Below are 23289 nucleotides of genomic sequence, written 5' to 3' on the forward strand. Positions count from 1 at the left end.
GGAGTGGAGGTGGGTGAGGGCAGTGGTTTGTCACATGTTTTTTTTTTTCATTTTTTCTAGTTGTTTAGAAGTTAATTTGTGACTTTTTGAAAAAAAAATCACTATGTTGTTATATGAGTGTATTTTAATGGTAAATTTAATTTAAAATAGCTATTAAAGTTGCAGAACACATATGATTTTCTTTTTAATGCAAAGTGACATACCCACTGCTCCTCTGAGTGGAATTCTTTTGGGTGGCGGAGTGGAAAGGAGGTGGGTGAGGGCAGTGGTTTGTCACACTTTGTTTTTTCTTTTTTTTTAGTTGTTTAGAAGGTAGTTTGTGACTTTTAAAAAAAATCACTATGTTGTTATAGAGTGTATTTTAATGGTAAATTTAATTTAAAATAGCTATTAAAGTTGCAGAACACATATGTTTTTCTTTCATGCAAAGTGACATATCCACTGCTCCTCTGAGTGGCATTGTTTTGGTGGTGGAGTGGAGTGGAGGTGGGTGAGGGCAATGGTTTGTCACATGTTTTTTTTTTTTCATTTTTTCTAGTTGTTTAGAAGGTAGTTTGTAACTTTTTGAGAGAAAAAAATCACTATCTTGTTATATAAGAGTGTATTTTAATGGTAAATTTAATTTAAAATAGCTATTAAAGTTGCAGAACACATATGATTTTCGTTCATGCAAAGTGACATATCCACTGCTTCTCTGAGTGGAATTTTTTTGGTGGCGGAGTGGAGTGGAGGTGGGTGAGGGCAGTGGTTTGTCACAAGTTTTTTTTTTTTCATTTTTTCTAGTTGTTTAGAAGTTAGTTTGTGACTTTTTGAAAAAACAATCACTATGTTGTTATATAAGAGTGTATTTTAATGGTAAATTTAATTTAAAATAGCTATTAAAGTTGCAGAACACATATGATTTTCTTTTTAATGCAAAGTGACATATCCACTGCTCCTCTGAGTGGCATTTTTTTGGTGGCGGAGTGGAGAGGAGGTGGCTGAGGGCAATGGTTTGTCACACTTTGTTTTTTCTTTTTTTAGTTGTTTAGAAGGTAGTTTGTGACTTTAAAAAAAAATCACTATGTTGTTATATAAGAGTGTATTTTAATGGTAGATTTAATTTTAAATAGCTATTAACGTTGCAGAACACATATGATTTTCTTTCATGCAAAGTGACATATCCACTGCTCCTCTGAGTGGAATTTTTTTGGTGGCGGAGTGGAGTGGAGGTTGGTGAGGCCAAGGGATTTGTCACGTTTTTCTTTTGTTTATCTTTAGTAGTTTAGAATGCACTTTGTGACTTTTTAAAAAAAAACAATTGCTATGTTGTTAAAAAAAAAGAGTATTTTAAGGGGGAACTTCCGGGCAAAGGCCATTATAGGTCGCAATATCGTTACTGCTTTAGTTATCGACATCTATCTGTTAAATATCACTTTCCTAGGCGCCATCTGATACTGAATTCAGTGGATCATATAGTAATTAAAGATTCTCAACCAGTTAATACGATTATTTTAATGATTGCTGGTATTAGCTATACTCCGAGACTTTTCTGAGGCTGAGGTCTACCCCCCCCCGACAACCCTCGGAGATCTGCTGTATAGCAGCTCCAAAGGTGCACTGCTTTCCTTTGGCTTCAACAATATGGAAGACAGATTTACTGCTTAACCAGATAAAAGTGCGTTTCTTGGAACATTTTAATAAAATTGAAAAGAGAATTACTGCAATCCTTAATCTTGTTCAACAGCCAATGGAACATGGCCTTACTAGACCTAATCCAGAGGAACTCTCCGTGATGTCAACACCCTCTGAAGATGATATCTTGGAAGCCTCTAAACTTTACTTTCTTTGTTCTGGAGATGAAGTTATGATGAGCAACTACAGCGACCCTACAGAAGCTTGCAAGGATAGCAGCTGCAGGGAGGATGTGATTGACCCACAAGGATTGTTGCAACAACACCAGATCTCTACAACTACTGCTCGGGCCCTTAAACAGAGGGTGTCCTACATAGATATATCGTCAGCTGTGAGACCGATCGCCATGAAGGACTTTCTCACTACATTGATCCGGCCCAGCATTGCAATTGCATTTTTCTGCACATATCGCAATAAAAAATATTACAATTCATGAATAAATCTATTGCACTACAAGTTAATCCAAGTATGATTCTTTAGCTACCTAATAATTCACACAACATAACCAGCAAAAAGACCTCCCAGGAGACTGCCCACATTCTATAAATGTAGTTCTTTTGCACAACAAACATTTTTTCACATTTGTTTTCTTTCCTTTTTTTCCTTTCCTTTTTTCCCTTTTTTATTATTGTCTATTACAAATTTCAACTGTTATTTATCTGAAGATTATCTGCAGTTATACTTAAAAAAACCCTGATATCATATATAAATGCAAGACAATGTTAATCACTTTTTTATAATGAAATTGTGACAGATTTTCTGCATAAAAGTTACTGTTTAATTTAATTCTCAATAAAAATTAAAATAGTAATTAATAAAAAAAATAACATTAAAAATAAAAATGAAACAAAAATATTTGAATTGTTGTTATCATTTTAAATAGCTATTTCTGTTGCAGAACTCATATGATTTTCTTTTTATGCAAAGTGACAAATCCACTGCTCCTCTGAGTGGCATTTTTTTGGTGGCGGAGTGGAGTGGAGGCGGGTGAGGGCATGGATTTGTCACAATGTTTATTTTTTTCTCTTTTTCTATAGTTGTTTAGAAGGTAGTTTTTGACATTTTTTTTTTTTTTTAAACCAAATACAGGCATACCCCACATTTACGTACACAATGGGACCAGAGCATGTATGTAAAACGAAAATGTACTTAAAGTGAAGCAATACTTTTTTTTCACTTCTCAATGCTTGTACTTCATTATAATAGTCATTTATAGGCATAACTGATATAAATAATACATTTATAACTAAAATAAACACAATACTATAAGGTTAGGCCAAAAGAAAATATTTATTGCAAAATAAACAAAAAAAATTCTAAGCTTAGGATCAGCTTAGGGCAACAGAACATACAGTATTTACTGTACTGTATTGAAAAATAAAGACATTTTCTAAGCTTAGGGTCAGCTTAGGACAAGAGAACATAATTACTGTACTGTACAGTTTTGCAAAATAAACACAACATTTTCTAAGCTTAGGATCAGCTTAGGGTAAGAGAACATATTTACTGTACTGTACAGTATTGCAAAATAAACACAACATTTTCTAAGCTTAGGATCAGCTTAGGACAAGAGAACATATTTACTGTACTGTATTGCAAAATACTGTAAACACAACATTTTCTAAGCTTAGGATCAGCTATGAGCATTTATTCTAGTAAGGATGAAGTCATACTGGTATCTTCTGTTTCACAAGTCAACTCTTCAAAGGCGAGACGCTTTCTTGCTGGCGAATTGGGTGTACTACAAGTAGCAATAAGAGAAGGAGCAGGACTGGGTGGTGATGCCAGAGCTGGAAATGGACTGCCAGTTGATGATCTGGTATCCAAATGACTGTCTGTCGATGATGATGATCTGCGTGCTGATGGACTTTTAGAAAAGTAAGTCTCTATGGAGGTTTGAAGTGTAGCTTTCTTCTTTTCTCTGTAGATTTCTTTGTAACAGGAATAAGCCCCTGAAATGTTACCATTGACTGTGAAGCTTCTTTCAAAGTCCCTATCATGCTTTTCAAAAAGAGCCATGGCGCTATCAAGATGACGGAAAGCTTGAAAGAGAATTTTTGAAGTTAAGCCTTCAGGCTGTTCAATGTTCTCAACCCCATTTTGCACATCTTCTTCTTCTTCTCTCTCCTCTTCAAGTTCTAGAAGATCTTCATTGCTGAGGGGCTCAGTATGGGATGCAAGCAGTTCAGCAACATCTTCTGGCTCTACTTCCAGCTCTAACTGCCTTGCCATCTCTACAATATTTTCAGTAACATTAGCTACAGAATCATCAACGCCTTCAGAATCATCAGCTAACTGTGGGCATAATTTTTTCCAGGCCCTTTTCATTGTGGTATCCTTTATGTCATTCCAAGCATCTCTTACAGTTTTAATGCAATCCAAGATGTTGTAGCTTTTCCAGAATTTCGATAGGACTTCTTGCCCTGCACCTTCTTCTTTGTCTATTGCTGCAATACACTTACTGAATGTTCTTTTTAAGTAGTTTAACTTGAAGGCAGCTATGACACATTGATCCATGGGCTGCAGTAATGAAGTGGTATTTGGTGGTAGGAATTCCACTCTAATGTTAGGGTTGAGCTCTTCTAGTGTTCGAGGGTGTCCAGGAGCATTATCAACAAGCAGCAAAATCTTGAAAGGGATATTATTGTCTTTGCAATAAGCTTTCACCTCTGGAACAAAGCAGGTGTCAAACCAATCCTCAAAAAGGGCTGCAGTTACCCATGCTTTTTTATTTGCCCTCCAATGCACTGGAAGTCTAGTTTTAACGTAGTTCTTCAAAGCTCTTGGATTTTGAAAACGGTAAATAAACAAAGGCTTTAGCTTTAAGGTACCAGAAGCATTGCCACCTAACAGAAGGGTTATTCTATCTTTAGCTGGCTTGTAGCCTGGCATTGATTTTTCCTGTCTTGCAATGAAGGTTCTTGCAGGCATCTTCTTCCAGAATAGACCAGTCTCATCCACATTAAAAATTTGATCCATGGAGTAGCCTCCATCTTCAATAATTTTTGCAAATTCACTTGGATAGCTTTCTGCAGCCTCAGTATTTGCAGCAGCTGCCTCTCCTTGTACTTTGATGTTATGTAGATTAGACCTCTTCTTAAACCTATCAAACCATCCACGGCTTGCAACAAATTCAGCATCCTTTGCTGCTTCACCTTTCTTAGCCTTCAGGTCATTGAATAAGCTTAAGGCTTTACTTTGTATAATTGCCTGGTTTACAGGAACATGGCGTGTTGTCTGATTTTCTATCCAAAGTATTAGGAGTCTCTCCATGTCTGCAACAATGCTATCCCTTTTTCGAATTGTTGTGGTGTTAACAGGTGTAGCACTTTTAACTTCTGCAACAATTTTTTCTCTGTTCTTCATGACTGTGTTAATTGTGGTCCTAGTGAAGCCTAGCTTTCGGCCTATTTCAGCTTGAATTACACCTTCATCATACAATCTAATAATTTTAAGCTTCATATCCAAGGTAATAGATTTACGGCATTTCTTTTTATCTGCCATTATCAGCTCTAGGTGCCAAGCGTGTTACAATCAGTACTGTACGTGTACTGTATACAGTATATGTTCCCCAAAGTTCTATGTACAAGTAGTGGTACAGTGCAGTATTATGGCAGGAATAAAATAGCAATTTGGGTGCAGGAATCTTCTATACACAGTGTGTGCCAAGCGTGTTACAATCAGTACTGTACGTGTACTGTATACAGTATATGTTCCCCAAAGTTCTATGTACAGTAGTGGTTTCAGTGCAGTACAGTATTATGGCAGGAATAAAATAGCAATTTGGGTGCAGGAATCTTCTATACACGATTCACTTTTTAACTTCACTTGCCAAGTGCGCAGCTTCTACACAGTGAGCGGAAACCCCACCTCTTCCTGGTGCGCAGCAACATCTTCCTGGCGCGCGGCAACCTCTTCCTGAACCATAGAGACTAACTGTTTCATGTGCGCAGGGGCGGGTTTGTCCGTTCTCGCGAGTGTCCGTAAAGAGAGGGTCCGTAATAGCTATGTACGTACTCGCGAGTGTCCGTAAAGTGAAGGTCCGTAAAGCGGGGTATGCCTGTACTCTGTTATCATGAAAATGTATATTTTAATGGTTGTTTTTATTTTTAATAGCTTTTTACTTTAAATAACTTATATGAATTTATTTATGCAAAGTGACATCCCACTGCTCCTCTGAGTGGTATTTTTTTGGTGGTGGAGTGGAGTGGAGGTGGGTGAGGGCAATGGTTTGTCACATGTTTTTTTTTTTCATTTTTTCTAGTTGTTTAGAAGTTAGTTTGTGACTTTTTGAAAAAAAAAATCACTATGTTGTTATATAAGAGTGTATTTTAATGGTAAATTTAATTTAAAATAGCTATTTTTAGTTGCAGAACACATATGATTTTCTTTCATGCAAAGTGACATATCCACTGCTCCTCTGAGTGGAGTTTTTTTGGTGGCGGAGTGGAGTGGAGGTGGGTGAGGGCAGTGGTTTGTCACATGTTTTTTTTTTTCATTTTTTCTAGTTGTTTAGAAGTTAGTTTGTGACTTTTTGAAAAAAAAAATCACTATGTTGTTATAAGAGTGTATTTTAATGGTAAATTTAATTTAAAATAGCTATTAAAGTTGCAGAACACATATGATTTTCTTTCCTGCAAAGTGACATATCCACTGCTCCTCTGAGTGGCATTTCTTTGGTGGCGGAGTGGAGTGGAGGTGGGTGAGGGCAATGGTTTGTCACATGTTTTTTTTCTCATTTTTTCTAGTTGTTTAGAAGTTAGTTTGTGACTTTTTGAAAAAAAAATCACTATGTTGTTATATAAGAGTGTATTTTAATGGTAAATTTAATTTAAAATAGCTATTAAAGTTGCAGAACACATATGATTTTCTTTTTAATGCAAAGTGACATATCCACTGCTCCTCTGAGTGGAATTTTTTTGGTGGCGGAGTGGAGAGGAGGTGGCTGAGGGCAGTGGTTTGTCACACTTTGTTTTTTCTTTTTTTAGTTGTTTAGAAGTTAGTTTGTGACTTTAAAAAAAAAATCACTATGTTGTTATATAAGAGGGTATTTAAATGGTAGATTTAATTTTAAATAGCTATTAACGTTGCAGAACACATATGATTTTCTTTCATGCAAAGTGACATATCCACTGCTCCTCTGAGTGGATTTTTTTTGGTGGCGGAGTGGAGTGGAGGTGGGTGAGGGCAATGGTTTGTCACAAGTTTTTTTTTCATTTTTTCTAGTTGTTTAGAAGTTAGTTTGTGACTTTTTGAAAAAAAAATCACTATGTTGTTATATAAGAGTATATTTTAATGGTAAATTTAATTTAAAATAGCTATTTCTGTTGCAGAACTCATATGATTTTCTTTTTAATGCAAAGTGACATATCCACTGCTCCTCTGAGTGGAATTTTTTTGGGTGGCAGAGTGGAGAGGAGGTGGGTGAGGGCAGTGGTTTGTCACACTTTGTTTTTTCTTTTTTTTTAGTTGTTTAGAAGGTAGTTTGTGACTTTAAAAAAAAATCACTATGTTGTTATATGAGTGTATTTTAATGGTAATTTTAATTTAAAATAGCTATTAAAGTTGCAGACCACATATGATTTTTTTACATGCAAAGTGACATATCCACTGCTCCTCTGAGTGGCATTTCTTTGGTGGCGGAGTGGAGTGGAGTGGAGGTGGGTGAGGCCAATGGTTTGTCACATGTTTTTTTTTCCATTTTTTCTAGTTGTTTAGAAGTTAGTTTGTGACTTTTTGAGAAAAAAAAATCACTATGTTGTTATATGAGTGTATTTTAATGGTAAATTTAATTTAAAATAGCTATTAAAGTTGCAGAACACATATGTTTTTCTTTCATGCAAAGTGACATATCCACTGCTCCTCTGAGTGGAGTTTTTTTGGTGGCGGAGTGGAGTGGAGGTGGGTGAGGGCAAGGGATTTGTCACGTTTTTCTTTTGTTTATCTTTAGTAGTTTAGAATGCACTTTGTGACTTTTTTAAAAAAAACAATTGCTATGTTGTTATAAAAAAGAGTATTTTAAGGGGGAACTTCCGGGCAAAGGCCATTATAGGTCGCAATATCGTTACTGCTTTAGTTATCAACATCTATCTGTTAAATATCACTTTCCTAGGCGCCATCTGATACTGAATTCAGTGGATCATATAGTAATTAAAGATTCTCAACCAGTTAATAAGATTATTTTAATGATTGCTGGTATTAGCTATACTCCGTGACTTTTCTGAGGCTGAGGTCTACCCCCCCCGACAACCCTCGGAGATCTGCTGTATAGCAGCTCCAAAGGTGCACTGCTTTCCTTTGGCTTCAACAATATGGAAGACAGCTTTACTGCTTAACCAGATAAAAGTGCGTTTCTTGGAACATTTTAATAAGATTGAAAAGAGAATTACTACAATCCTTAATCTTGTTCAACAGCCAATGGAGCATGGCCTTACTAGCCTTAATCTAGAGGAACTCTCCGTGATGTCAACACCCTCTGAAGATGATATCTTGGAAGCCTCTCCACTTACCTTTCTATGTTCTGGAGATGAAGTTATGATGAGCAACTACAGCGATCCTACAGAAGCTTGCAAGGATAGCAGCTGCAGGGAGGATGTGATTGACCCACAAGGATTGTTGCAACAACACCCCATCTCTACAACTACTGCTCGGGCCCTTAAACAGAGGGTGTCCTACATAGATATATGGTCAGCTGTGAGACCGATCGCCATGAAGGACTTTCTCACTACATTGATCCGGGCCAGCATTGCAATTGCATTTTTCTGCACATATCGCAATAAAAAATATTACAATTCATGAATAAATCTATTGCACTACAAGTTAATCCAAGTATGATTCTTTAGCTACCTAATTATTCACACAACATAACCAGCAAAAAGCCCTGCAAATAGACTGCCCACATTCTATACATGTAGTTCTTTTGCACAACAAACATTTTTTCACATTTGTTTTCTTTCCTTTTTTCCCTTTTTTATTATGTCTATTACAAATTTCAACTGATATTTATCTGAAGATTATCTGCAGTTATACTTAAAAAAACCTGATATCATATATAAATGCAAGACAATGTTAATCACTTTTTTATAATGAAATTGTAACACATTTTCTGCATAAAAGTTACTGTTTAATTTAATTCTCAATAAAAATTAAAATAGTAATTAAAAAAAAATAATAACATTAAAAATAAAAATGAAACAAAAATATTTGAATTGTTGTTATCATTTTAAATAGCTATTTCTGTTGCAGAACTCATATGATTTTCTTTTTATGCAAAGTGACATAGCCACTGCTCCTCTGAGTGGCATTTTTTTTGGTGGCGGAGTGGAGTGGAGGCGGGTGAGGGTATGGATTTGTCACAATGTTTATTTTTTTCTCTTTTTCTATAGTTGTTTAGAAGGTAGTTTTTGACGTTTGTTTTTTTTTTTAAACCAAATAGTCTGTTATCATGAAAAAGTATATTTTAATGGTTGTTTTTATTTTTAATAGCTTTTTACTTTAAATAACTTATATGGATTTATTTATGCAAAGTGACATCCCACTGCTCCTCTGAGTGGCATTTTTTTGGTGGCGGAGTGGAGTGGAGGTGGGTGAGGGCAATGGTTTGTCACATGTTTTTTTTCTCATTTTTTCTAGTTGTTTAGAAGTTAGTTTGTGACTTTTTGAGAAAAAAATCACTATGTTGTTATATGAGTGTATTTTAATGGTAAATTTAATTTAAAATAGCTATTAAAGTTGCAGAACACATATTATTTTCTTTTTAATGCAAAGTGACATATCCACTGCTCCTCTGAGTGGAATTTTTTGGGGTGGCGGAGTGGAGAGGAGGTGGGTGAGGGCAGTGGTTTGTCACACTTTTTATTTCTTTTCTTTTTTAGTTGTTTAGAAGGTAGTTTGTGACTTTAAAAAAAATTACTATGTTGTTATATGAGTGTATTTTAATGGTAAATTTAATTTAAAATAGCTATTAAAGTTGCAGAACACATATGATTTTCTTTCATGCAAAGTGACATATCCACTGCTCCTCTGAGTGGCATTTCTTTGGTGGCGGAGTGGAGTGGAGGTGGGTGAGGGCAATGGTTTGTCACATGTTTTTTTCCATTTTTTCTAGTTGTTTAGAAGTTAGTTTGTGACTTTTTGAAAAAAAAATCACTATGTTGTTATATAAGAGTGTATTTTAATGGTAAATTTAATTTAAAATAGCTATTAAAGTTGCAGAACACATATGATTTTCATTCATGCAAAGTGACATATACACTGCTCCTCTGAGTGGAATTTTTTTGGTGGCGGAGTGGAGTGGAGGTGGGTGAGGGCAATGGTTTGTCACAAGTTTTTTTTTCATTTTTTCTAGTTGTTTAGAAGGTAGTTTGTAACTTTTTGAGAGAAAAAAAGCACTATCTTGTTATATAAGAGTGTATTTTATGTTGAAAAGATTTTATTTAAGGATTTTACAAATACAATAAATCAATAATCAAATATTCCAATAGTCAAAGGTCATTCCAATAATAGAATGAATACTCCAAAAATACATGTAATGTTATACAGATTCGGAGTTAATACAGTTCGTTCTATGCATTCAATGTAGATGTTACAAACAATATTTCGTCTGGCCTAGTCCGCGTCCGCCCCCCCTCTCCTCCTGGTAGCTTCGTGATAATGTATGAAAGGTTCCCATTGTAACAGGAATGTTTTTTTATCATTTAGGTATTCTGCTGAGGCACTTGCTTTATCAAAATGGTATATCATCTTTTTTTTTATCAGTTCGAAGCTCGGGGGGAGTCCCTTCCAAAATTGGGCTATACTTAGTCTAACTATTGTGCAAACCCATCTTCCTAGTTTGTTATTGTGTCTAGAGAGTCCCGGGATCGGGAAGTGGAGCAGCGCTTGTTCCATGGTTAGCTTTATTGTTTTTTCGAAGATCTTGCTCAAGAAATTTGAGGCTTGATCCCATATCTCTTTAACGTATCTACATTCCCACCACATATGTGGGTATGTCCCAAGCTCCCCACATCCTCTATAGCAGAACTTGGTCAATGGGTCCTCTTTTCCCCCTGATCTAGTCGGGAATAGGTACCATCTGAAGGCTACTTTAATAAAATTTTCTTTGAGGGTTGCGTTTTGTGTGAAAGATAAGCCATCGCTGAGATTTTCTCTCCAAGTCTCAATTGACCAAGTCCTCCCAGTGTCATTTTCCCATTTAAACATTAAGGGGGGTTTGATATCAGAAGGGGGGTTGTTAAATAAGGTGTAAAGGGTTGAGATTCCACCTCTTATATGATAATCAGCCAGACAGAGCTTTTCTAGTGTGGTGGTTACAGGAGCTCTCTCGGCCCCCATGATTTGATATACTCTAGATTTAAGTTGGAGGTAATGGTACCAGATGTTCCTATCTTCTGTGTCTAGGGCCTGATATTGTGTAAAGGAAATAATTTTATCCTCTTTATATACGTCTGCAATCCTGTAAAGCCCTTTGTTATGCCATTTCTGTTGTACAGTTCTATCGAATGAGGAAGTTTGGGTTATCAATGGTGTGATCGTTGATCTTTTATTTAGTAATGGGAATTTAGAGTTCAATATCTTCCAGATGTGTAAAGTGTGTTGAATTGCAATGAATTCGCTTTTCTTATGAGTGGTGGGGGTATCTGGGGTCCATAATAGGTGTGAGAGTGGTGTAGTGTTCATAACGGCCGATTCAATGTTTAGCCACTGTGAGTTGTTTTTAGTTTTGAACCAGTGTAAAGTTTGGGCAATGCGGGCTGAGTAATAGTATGGAATTAGATTTGGGAGACCCACTCCTCCTATCTTTTTGGGGGAACACATAAGTGTTTTGTTGATTCTGGCTCGTTTCCCCTGCCACACAAATCGTAAGATGTCTTTTTGAAGCTTATGTAAGTCAGAATGAGGAAGGGTGATGGGTAAGGAGCGAAATAAGTATAGTAATTTGGGTAATAGAGACATCTTGACTGAGATAATCCTACCATAAAGGGAGATTTTAAGTTTCATCCACTTGGTTAAAAGGGCTCTGATTTTCTTAAACATGGGGAGATAATTTATATTGTATAGAGAATGTATATTGTTGGTAAGATGGATTCCTAAATATTTAATAGACTTCTTGGGCCATCCAAAGGAAAAGTTTAGCTCTATTAATTTTTTGGTGTGGGCTGGAATTCCAACTCCCAGGGCTTCGCATTTATCTCCGTTAATTTTATAGCCCGATAAAGTCCCGAATTGTTGGATGAATTTATATACTAGAGGAAGGGATAGTAGTGGTTTTGTTAATGTCAATATAACGTCATCCGCGAATAGGGAGATCTTGTGTTCAGAGTGTCCCACCTCAATTCCTGAAATGTCCCTGCTTTCTCTGATTTTGATGGCCAGTGGTTCAATGCTTAAAGCAAATAAAAGTGGGGACAACGGGCAACCTTGTCTGGTGCCGTTGTTAATATGTATTGGTGAAGATTGGTAGCCAGATAATTTAACAAAAGCTGTCGGGAATGAATACAGAGATTTGATAGCATCATAAAACTCCCCTTTGATGCCTACTCTTTCAAGTACTGCAAACATAAAACCCCAGTCAACTCTATCGAATGCCTTCTCTGCATCCAAAGACAGAAACAGAGAAGGCACCCGTCCCACAGTGGCCACGTTAATAAGATCTATAATTTTCCTCGTGTTATCTGGGGCTTCTCTTTGGGAAATAAATCCCACTTGATCTGGGTGAATTAATTTAAGAAGAAGTGGATTTAGGCGATTTGCTAGAATTTTGGTAAATAGTTTGATATCCTGATTAATCAGGGAGATGGGCCTATAATTTTGGCAGTGTTGTTTGTTCTTGCCTGGTTTTGGGATCACTGAAATTCTGGCCATCAACATTTCTCTTGGTATTTCCTTACCCTGCATCAAAGCGTTGAATACTTTAACTAGTTGTGGTACTAGTAGTGGCTGTAGTGTTTTGTAGAAGATGCCAGGATAGCCGTCAGGGCCTGGGGCTTTGGATCCTTTAAGGTTTTTGATACTAAGTTTTATTTCTTCTTGTGTTATGGGGCGATTTAAGGAGTCTAATTCTTCCTCTGTTAGTGTTGGTAATTTACTATCTCCAAGAAACGATATTAAGTCTGGTGTTTTGTTTTTGCCTTTATGTGAGTTAGGAATATTATACAGTTTATTGTAGTAATCGGCAAATAAGTTAGCAATATCTTGTGGGTCATTAGTGATTTTATTATCTGGGCATTGTATTTGTGGGACGGTTGTGGCCCTGACAATCTCTTTCAATTTATTTGCTAGCATCCGGTCTGGCTTGTTTCCGTAAATATAGTATTGCGTGTCGACTACTCTGATTGATCTGATGGCCTCTGAGTTTAAGAGTGAATCTAATTCCGCGTTTTTGTTTTTAAGCTGGGTAGTTAGTGATCGTGAAGGATTGTTTCCTAATTGTGACCTAAGTCGATTAGTCTCTAATTTTAAGCTTAGTAGTTTAGCCTCTCTCTGTTTTTTTTGCTTACTAGATTCGGATATGAGTAGGCCTCGTGTGTAGGCTTTCAATGCCCCCCATTCTAGTGCTGGATTGTTAGTTGAGTTATTGTTAATTTCTATGAATTCAGCCATTTGTTGTTTAATCAATTCTAAAGTTGGGCCTTCTTTAAGTAGTGATGCATTGAGTGTCCAAGATTTTGTTCTTTGTGGGTTAACTAGTCCTGCCATCGTTGTCTCCACTATGGAGTGGTCTGACCAAGAACAATTAGTAATGGTTGTATTGATTATTAGGGGGACCAGAATTTGGCTTACGAATATGTAGTCTATTCTTGATTGTGATGCATGCATGGGAGAGTAATATGTGTAGTCATGTACCCCTTGATTCATTGCTCGCCAACTATCAGTCAGGTTATGGTCTGAAGTGAAATCTAGCAAAATTCTATTTGATTTTGTGGAAGAGTTGGTATGTGCGGAGGCTTGTGAGGATCTGTCAATTTTATCATTCATGGTGAGGTTGAAGTCTCCTCCTATTATGGTTTTATATTTTTTCCACAGTGTTAAATGTTTGCTGAGTTTGGTGATAAAATTAGATTGTAACTCATTTGGAGCATATACATTCACTAGCAGTACTGGGGTGTTGTGAATAGAACCCTGTATTATGATGTATCTGCCCTCTCTATCTCTTATTATGGATTCCTCATGGAAGTTTAAGGATGAATGGATTAGCACTGAGACTCCACATTTCTTTTTTGGGCCAATGGCATGGAATTGTGTCGGGTATACTTTGTCCCAATATTTGGGGGTAAACATAGACGTGAAGTGTGTTTCCTGAAGCATCACTATTTTAGCATTCATGGCTTTATATTCTAAGATTGCTTTTTTCCTTTTGATATCTGAGTTTAATCCCCTAACATTATGCGAAATTATTTTTATAGACATGGGGACTGTTTAGGGGGAATTTTCATGATGTGGTACCTGTGCATCTTTTGGGGTTGTGTCAGGGCTTCTTCCATTTGAGGGGGGGGGCCCGCAGACCAGGCCAGTCTCAGTTCTCGCTACAGAAAAACATATCAAACCGTTATAAGAGTTAATAGGTAAATCTATTCTAGCAGGTTTCTTGACGGTATCTAATGCTTTTGTTGTAGATGACGTATAAATCTCCTTATATGTAGCATGGAGTAACCAATAAAAAAATGACCAAAGATATAACAATAGTATTTTGAAAATCAACATTGGAAATAACATTGTGTAAGTGAGTTGAAAAAACAATAACATTCAGGCAACTTTGAAACCTAAACTCAATTTTAGCTTATCCTTGAGTATGGAGTTAAGTATATCGGGGGGTGGGGGGGTTTGAGGGAGTGAGGTTTTGGGGGGGGTGCAGGGGTGGGTGGGGGAGGGTGGGGATGGGGGGGGGGGAGATCCTGAGAAAACATATAATTGGAATAAACATCATTAATCCCTCTTGAAGGGGAATATGGGGAGTACAATGTAAGGAACCCTCTGGGAGGTTAGTTATATCTCATGCAGCCTACCAGATAATAAGCTTTAGTGCGCCTTAAGATGGCTGAGGTAGTTAAGATGTTAATACGGGAGTCATACCTTTCAAGGGTGAGGGTTGTATAACAAATGTGGCTCATAGGTAATAGAGCTCAAGTTTAGTTAAATAAGGAAGAAAATGAACATAACAATACCAAACCTGTATAACAAAGAAAAGATAACATGACAGTCCATGTTGGGCAAGGCCCAACCTAAAGAAACAGTTTCTGTTTAAAGTAAGTTAGTCTTGTTACACTCAATGAATTATATTCTACTTAGCTCTCAGGACAAAGTGCTCTCAGTCTCATCCGAATCAGCTTCACCAGTGTCCTGTTTGGGAGCAATTCTTTGTTTTTTTTGCTTTGCCACTTCTTCCCACTGGTATCCATTCTTTCTGGAAAGATTTTCTTGGTGGTGAAGGTCCAGTAGGAGTTGTTGGTATGTCAGCTTGGATTTGAAGACGTTGAAGCAGTACTCTTCCCTCCTCGAGGGTATTGCAGCTGTAGCTTCCGTTCTGGTATGAGAAAACTAGTTTGAAAGGGAAATTCCACCTATATTTTATATGTTCCTTCACTAGGGCTGCGGTAATTGGTTTCATTTCCCTTCTTTTTCGGAGTGTGATGGGAGCAAGATCTGTGAATATTTGAATGTTGTGTCCTTCAAATTCTATGCATTTTTTTTCTCTGGCTGCTTTCAAGATTCTTTCTTTGACTTGGTAATAGTGCATTTTCAGGATTATGTCCCTATTTGCATTTTGTTGGGGTCTTGTAAGGGCCCTGTGTACCCTGTCCATGAGGAGTGTAGATGGATCAATATCTGGGACTAGTTGTGTGAACAACTCAGTAATGGTTTCTTCTAAACTTTTGTAAGTCTCTGGTAGGTTCCGGATTCTTAAGTTAGATCGTCTTGATCTATTTTCTAGATCCTCTATCTGCTCTTCAAGCCTGCTGATATATGTCGAATTATCTTGGATAGAGTCTCTTAAAATAGGGATTTCCTCAGTCACATTGTCAAGTTTTTCCTCTAATTCAGCAGTGTTCTCCCCTATTTCCCTGAGATCTTGTTTTATTTCTGATAGAGCTGTCTTGAATTCTTCTTGAAATAGAGATTTAATCTTTGTTTGGTTCTTCTATTCCGGCTCCCTCATGTATTTCTGAGCTCTGTGCTTGTGGGCTAGTTATAGGGTTAGGAATACTTTTATCAAGTCCTTTATGCTTTGATTGAGATCTTGACAGGCACTCTTTTACTGTTTGTGATTTATTTTTCATCTTGAGGTTTTCAGTGGGTGGTGAGATGAATCTTTTATGGGGTCTTCCTTGTAATGCAGCTGTTTTATATAGCCCTTGTGCTAGTTTATTCTCAGGATCTCTAAGTGCTAATTAAGAATTTTTGTTCATAGCTGTTGTTACCCCATACTCAATAGGCAGTCGTGTTCGATGTTCAGGCCTCTTAGCTGCCTCTTTTCACATCACTTTCACATTTAGCTTATATGAGGAGGAGTATGGTGGTAGTGTGAAGTCTCTCTTGTCGAATGACTTGCAGGCTCCTGTTAATCCCCTTCAGATATTCCCAGGTCACCAGTATCATTAGTGATAGCCTAGGTAGAGGATTTGGTTTTGTTGGAGTCCTATAAGGAGACTATTTAGGAGTGTTGGAACTAGCACTCACATTGGCGTGATTTACTGAGGAACACTCTGTTTTCCGTGTGTCAGTGGTTATTACCCTGTTTTGTTCTCTGAATATTAGCTAGGATAATCCTTGGTGGGATTGTCTCTGCACTGTCAGTTGTGTCTGAAGCTTAATTTGTATGGATCTGTACTGACAGTGCTGGTATAGTGTATATGCGTGATCAGCCAATTATTTTGTTGGCCTATATGATAACTTTATATGTCCAGGGTCTTTTGCTAGAGGTTAGGCCTGAATTGTGATAGTTTGGGGGACTGATTGCTGTGCTTACCCCTCTCAATGTAGCGGGGTCTGTTAATAGCTTACTGTCCTGAGTCCCTCAGTTGGGCCTAGCTTAGTATGCTTGCAAATTGCGCAAAAACAGTATGGCGGAAATTCGCGCCAACGCCTCCCCTGATTACTTTCAAGTATTGATTGACTTACTTGTGATAGAACCTCTCCGTGGAGTAGTGACCTTATGGGGTGCTGCAATTGCGTTTGTGGCTTTTAGATCGTGGGAGGTCGCATGTGCGTCCGCATCTGTTGCTGAATGGTAGGCCTCCGTGATCTGAATCTTCTGGGCCAATGTGAGTGTTGATGGTATCACTTCACCTTGTATCTTGGAGTCTGTTGTGTCCCTCCGGAGCGGGCCCCGACCCTCCGGAGAGGCACAGTGAGGCCAGGTTAAGGGGTTTTGAGATTTTCGGCAGCGTGTAACTTCTGCAGCAAAGGTGGCGGGTCTCTCCCGCAATCTTCCGGCAAATGTTTCCAGAGGGTTTGCAAGGTTAAGTTAGCTGCTGGTATTTTCCCCCTTACTATTATCTTTTCCCTTCGATTTCTGGGTCTATATCGAGGTTCCGGATGGGCCGCAGCCGCCGTCTTTCCTGCTTTTCTTCCGGTGCTGGTGATCCGGTCCCCAACGATCTTGCTTAAAACCTTTCAGTTGTTGTTGAAAAAGGGTTGAACACCTCTGCTAGAGCTCAGGGGTTGGAATTTAGGAAATTTTGCTGAATTTATCAGCTTTATAACTACTTTTAGGAGTTTTATGTGCAGAGCTACACAGACCTGCGACTTCTCCTGTTGCTGGCTAGCTCCGCCCTGCCATAAGAGTGTATTTTAATGGTAAATTTAATCTAAAATAGCTATTAAAGTTGCAGAACACATATGATTTTCGTTCATGCAAAGTGACATATCCACTGCTCCTCTGAGTGGAATTTTTTTGGTGGCGGAGTGGAGTGGAGGTGGGTGAGGGCAATGGTTTGTCACATGTTTTTTTTCTCATTTTTTCTAGTTGTTTAGAAGTTAGTTTGTGACTTTTTGAGAAAAAAATCACTATGTTGTTATATAAGAGTGTATTTTAATGGTAAATTTAATTTTAAATAGCTATTAAAGTTGCAGAACACATATCATTTTCTTTCATGCAAAGTGACATATCCACTGCTCCTCTGAGTGGAATTTTTTTGGTGGCGGAGTGGAGTGGAGGTGGGTGAGGGCAAGGGATTTGTCACGTTTTTCTTTTGTTTATCTTTAGTAGTTTAGAATGCACTTTGTGACTTTTTAAAAAAAAAACAATTGCTACGTTGTTATAAAAAAAGAGTATTTTAAGGGGGAACTTCCGGGCAAAGGCCATTATAGGTCGCAATATCGTTACTGCTTTAGTTATCGACATCTATCTGTTAAATATCACTTTCCTAGGCGCCATCTGATACTGAATTCAGTGGATCATATAGTAATTAAAGATTCTCAACCAGTTAATATGATTATTTTAATGATTGCTGGTATTAGCTATACTCCGTGACTTTTCTGAGGCTGAGGTCTACCCCCTCGACAACCCTCGGAGATCTGCTGTATAGCAGCTCCAAAGGTGCACTGCTTTCCTTTGGCTTCAACAATATGGAAGACAGCTTTACTGCTTAACCAGATAAAAGTGCGTTTCTTGGATATTTTAATAAGATTGAAAAGAGAATTACTACAATCCTTAATCTTGTTCAACAGCCAATGGAGCATGGCCTTACTAGCCCTAATCCAGAGGAACTCTCCGTGATGTCAACACCCTCTGAAGATGATATCTTGGAAGCCTCTAAACTTACCTTTCTTTGTTCTGGAGATTAAGTTATGATGAGCAACTACAGCGATCCTACAGAAGCTTGCAAGGATAGCAGCTGCAGGGAGAATGTGATTGACCCACAAGGATTTTTGCAACAACACCCCATCTCTACAACTACTGCTCGGGCCCTTAAACAGAGGGTGTCCTACATAGATATATCGTCAGCTGTGAGACTGATCGCCATGAAGGACTTTCTCACTACATTGATCCGGGCCAGCATTGCAATTGCATTTTTCTGCACATATCGCAATAAAAAATATTACAATTCATGAATAAATCTATTGCACTACAAGTTAATCCAAGTATGATTCTTTAGCTACCTAATTATTCACACAACATAACCAGCAAAAAGACCTCCCAGGAGACTGCCCACATTCTATAAATGTAGTTCTTTTGCACAACAAACATTTTTTCACATTTGTTTTCTTTCCTTTTTTTCCTTTCCTTTTTTTCCTTTTTTATTATGTCAAACTTCAACTGTTATTTATCTGAAGATTATCTGCAGTTATACTTAAAAAAAACCTGATATATAAATGCAAGACAATGTTAATTAATTTTTTATAATGAAATTGTAACAAATTTTCTGCATAAAAGTTACTGTTTAATTTAATTCTCAATAAAAATTAAAATAGTAATTAAAAAAAAATAATAACATTAAAAATAAAAATGAAACAAAAATATTTGAATTGTTGTTATCATTTTAAATAGCTATTTCTTTTGCAGAACTCATATGATTTTCTTTTTATGTAAAGTGACATATCCACTGCTCCTCTGAGTGGCATTTTTTTTGGTGGCGGAGTGGAGTGGAGGTGGGTGAGGGCAAGGGATTTGTCACGTTTTTCTTTTGTTTATCTTTAGTAGTTTAAAATGCACTTTGTGACTTTTTAAAAAAAAAAAAATTGCTATGTTGTTATAAAAAAGAGTATTTTAAGGGGGAACTTCCGGGCAAAGGCCATTATAGGTCGCAATATCGTTACTGCTTTAGTTATCGACATCTATCTGTTAAATATCACTTTCCTAGGCGCCATCTGATACTGAATTCAGTGGATCATATAGTAATTAAAGATTCTCAACCAGTTAATACGATTATTTTAATGATTGCTGGTATTAGCTATACTCCGTGACTTTTCTGAGGCTGAGGTCTACCCCCCCCCCCCCGACAACCCTCGGAGATCTGCTGTATAGCAGCTCCAAAGGTGCACTGCTTTCCTTTGGCTTCAACAATATGGAAGACAGCTTTACTGCTTAACCAGATAAAAGTGCGTTTCTTGGAACATTTTAATAAGATTGAAAAGAGAATTACTACAATCCTTAATCTTATTCAACAGCCAATGGAGCATGGCCTTATTAGCCCTAATCCAGAGGAACTCTCCGTGATGTCAACACCCTCTGAAGATGATATCTTGGAAGCCTCTAAACTTTACTTTCTTTGTTCTGGAGATGAAGTTATGATGAGCAACTACAGCGATCCTACAGAAGCTTGCAAGGATAGCAGCTGCAGGGAGGATGTGATTGACCCACAAGGATTGTTGCAACAACACCCCATCTCTACAACTACTGCTCGGGCCCTTAAACAGAGGGTGTCCTACATAGATATATCGTCAGCTGTGAGACCGATCGCCATGAAGGACTTTCTCACTACATTGATCCGGCCCAGCATTGCAATTGCATTTTTCTGCACATATCGCAATAAAAAATATTACAATTCATGAATAAATCTATTGCACTACAAGTTAATCCAAGTATGATTCTTTATCTACCTAATTATTCACACAACATAACCAGCAAAAAGACCTCCCAGGAGACTGCCCACATTCTATAAATGTAGTTCTTTTGCACAACAAACATTTTTTCACATTTGTTTTCTTTCCTTTTTTTCCTTTTTTATTATGTCTATTACAAATTTCAACAGTTATTTATCTGAAGATTATCTGCAGTTATACTTAAAAAAACCCTGATATCATATATAAATGCAAGACAATGTTTTTTTTTTTTTTTAATTTTTTTTTATTGAGGAAAAAGAGATGTAAACAAATCATATAAAGAAAACAATACAGCAATCATTTGATGTACAAAAATAATGATAATCCTCATTTTTCATCCCCTAAAAACACTAGTACAGGCCACTCTTGGACCTTGTCTTGCTATCTTAATGAAAGTCCAGGGGTTTATATAGTGCATATAACATAAGTAGAATTAAGCAATTGCATCAAGGAAAAACAAAAGAAACAAAAATTAGAAAATTTGCATATAAACTCGAGATGAAAATGCCAAAGCTACAACTGGGCAAGCACACGGTACAGCAAACAAACATAAAATGTAGAACACTCTCTTGGTTTTAGTATTAAAGTGTGTAACAGAGGCTGCACTTGACAATTCTACCGGGTGATGACCATATAAGAGAACCAAGGTCCCACCTCACACTATAAGAATTTCTTAGTGGACATTACTTAAGCTGCTCCTGAAAACTCTCACATCTATAATAGTATTTATGCTGTCTTGTATCAGTGTATAACCCTGTCAAGGTCGCCTGTCTGTCTAACTAAGAGGTTAAGGAACAAGTTAGTAGACTCTTCAATCCCCACCTTATTTTGTGAGCAATATAACAACATACAGAAATATAAAACATAGTTCCTCTCCCCACTGTCAGGAAATAGCACAGTATATTAACTAGACCCCTATATATGTCTCCCTGAGAAAGCAGTTAAAAATGTGTCGGAGTTATATGTTGGTGTCCAAGCTCGTCAGGTATTCTCCACAACTCCGGCCGTAAGCCGTGGAGCCCGACATAGGTTATCTGAAGCACGCGCGTATCTCAATAATGTTGGCAGGTAGTAGATTGATTTTACTGTGAGGGGGTTTTGTTGAGTGGCGGATCTATGACTAGTGGCCCTGGTTAGAGGTAGTATTTATTTAAAAACTAGCGACTTGTGGGGCTATGTGTTTGTGGAGGTGAGACATACTACTCAGTGTACCCGATAGTTCAGGTTATTGGCTCGATATAAATAGAGCTGCTGTCATTGCTGAGTTAGTATTTCACAGTCAGACCTGCTGACTGATATGGGGAGCCGGAGTGTAACTCCCGGCCCTGCTTGCTCTGATGGTTTCCCCTAACTGGTCATGACTATCAGCCTAACAAAGCCAACCAAGGTTATCTTCAAAACAGAAACACAAACAGATATATAATATTTACACCAAACAAAGTTGTGTAACAATAAGGGCAACTGCAAAATTATCATAATGGGAGTTAAACAACAATATTAAATTGGCATACTATTAAACCATGTCCCAGATTTGATCTCAGGTGTCATCCGGATTGGAAAACAGCAAAGTCCCCTGTCTCCTGAGCTTTGATCTCCTGAAAGGGCCCATTTTAATAGTGGCCATCTGCATTGGTATGGTGTCATAGAGTCTAGTGTTCATGAGCCAAAAAGTCCTTTTTTTAAATGTAGCGGCTAGCCCTCTGTGAATGCCCAATGTAGAGGAGTACCTGTGTTGAGGATCATTTGACTTCGGGAGATAGTTGTAGATTTCGCCAAGCTCTGATGTATCCTCCAGCCGGAGTGGCGCTCGGCCCCTGGCATCGGCTTCCCGGAGATCTCCCCCAAGACCCCTCAGGGCCGCGATCAGCAAAGAGTATGTAGGAGACTGTGGCGGACCGATCAGCATGCCCCCAAGTGCAGAAGCCCCCATCGGCATGATGCCTTTCCTCTCTAGGGTTGTTTCTCCGGTTTGTATATTATTTGATGTCTCTAGCTGCGCCATGTCTCCCATCCGCCTGGAGGAGGAGATGCAAGTAGTTTCCAAAGTGTCTTCTGACTGCTGTGTTTTCTCTGGGAGAGGTGAATCCGTGTATCCCTCTGTTGCCGACTCAGGGTATTGTGATAACCAGTCATCATGGGGTGCGCGTTCCATGAGGCGCAAACAAAGTGCCTCGAATCTTTGCCATTGCTCATTGTTAAAAATGTCCTGAGAGCTGATATCCTCTGCGGCGGCCATTTTAACCATATTGCGCAGTGAATTTTTTGGCGTCTGTTTGCTGTTGGGATTAGTTATTTATCCTTCTTTCTTTATATTTTTTACTAGTTGAGAGTACTGGTAGTGGGATAGGTATGTCCGTTAATCCGCCCAACCGTAGCAAGAGACCTCGGTTACCCGAGGGGGTGGCGCTGCCTATTATGTGCCGCCGCACTAGGCCTTCCACGTCTGATTTCCCGCTGCAGCTTCAAAAATACAGCTTCAGATGGATGGTACAAATTGCCCCACTTATATGCGACAATACAGTACATAAAAACGTCAAGATAGCTGTGAGGTCCCTCTTATAACCGGCAGATTAAATAAGGTTCCACTGGAGCTCAGGAAAGTGCGACCGCTCCCGGTCGTGGTTCAGACACGCCCCCCAAATGCAAGACAATGTTAATTAATTTTTTATAATGAAATTGTAACAAATTTTCTGCATAAAAGTTACTGTTTAATTTAATTCTCAATAAAAATTAAAATAGTAATTAATAAAAAATAATAACATTAAAAATAAAAATGAAACAAAAATATTTGAATTGTTGTTATCATTTTAAATAGCTATTTCTTTTGCAGAACTCATATGATTTTCTTTTTATGCAAAGTGACATATCCACTGCTCCTCTGAGTGGCATTTTTTTTGGTGGCGGAGTGGAGTGGAGGCGGGTGAGGGTATGGATTTGTCACAATGTTTATTTTTTTCTCTTTTTCTATAGTTGTTTAGAAGGCAGTTTTTGACATTTGTTTTTTTTTTTTTAAACCAAATACTCTGTTATCATGAAAATGTACATTTTAATGGTTGTTTTTATTTTTAATAG

At 37.7% G+C, this 23289-nt stretch overlaps 1 protein-coding gene across 1 annotated transcript; it reads right to left on the minus strand.

Moving 5' to 3' along the window:
• Positions 1-2800: 2800 nt before the first annotated feature.
• On the minus strand, positions 2801-5713 carry LOC128639562 (tigger transposable element-derived protein 1-like). Its single transcript, XM_053691696.1, has one exon. It carries the CDS (start codon positions 5176-5178, stop codon positions 3322-3324), a length of 1857 nt encoding a protein of 618 aa, XP_053547671.1. The 5' UTR covers positions 5179-5713; the 3' UTR covers positions 2801-3321.
• Positions 5714-23289: the final 17576 nt, after the last annotated feature.

The sequence above is a fragment of the Bombina bombina genome, chromosome 9 (assembly GCF_027579735.1).
Source record: "Bombina bombina isolate aBomBom1 chromosome 9, aBomBom1.pri, whole genome shotgun sequence".
In the NCBI taxonomy this organism is placed as follows: domain Eukaryota; kingdom Metazoa; phylum Chordata; class Amphibia; order Anura; family Bombinatoridae; genus Bombina; species Bombina bombina.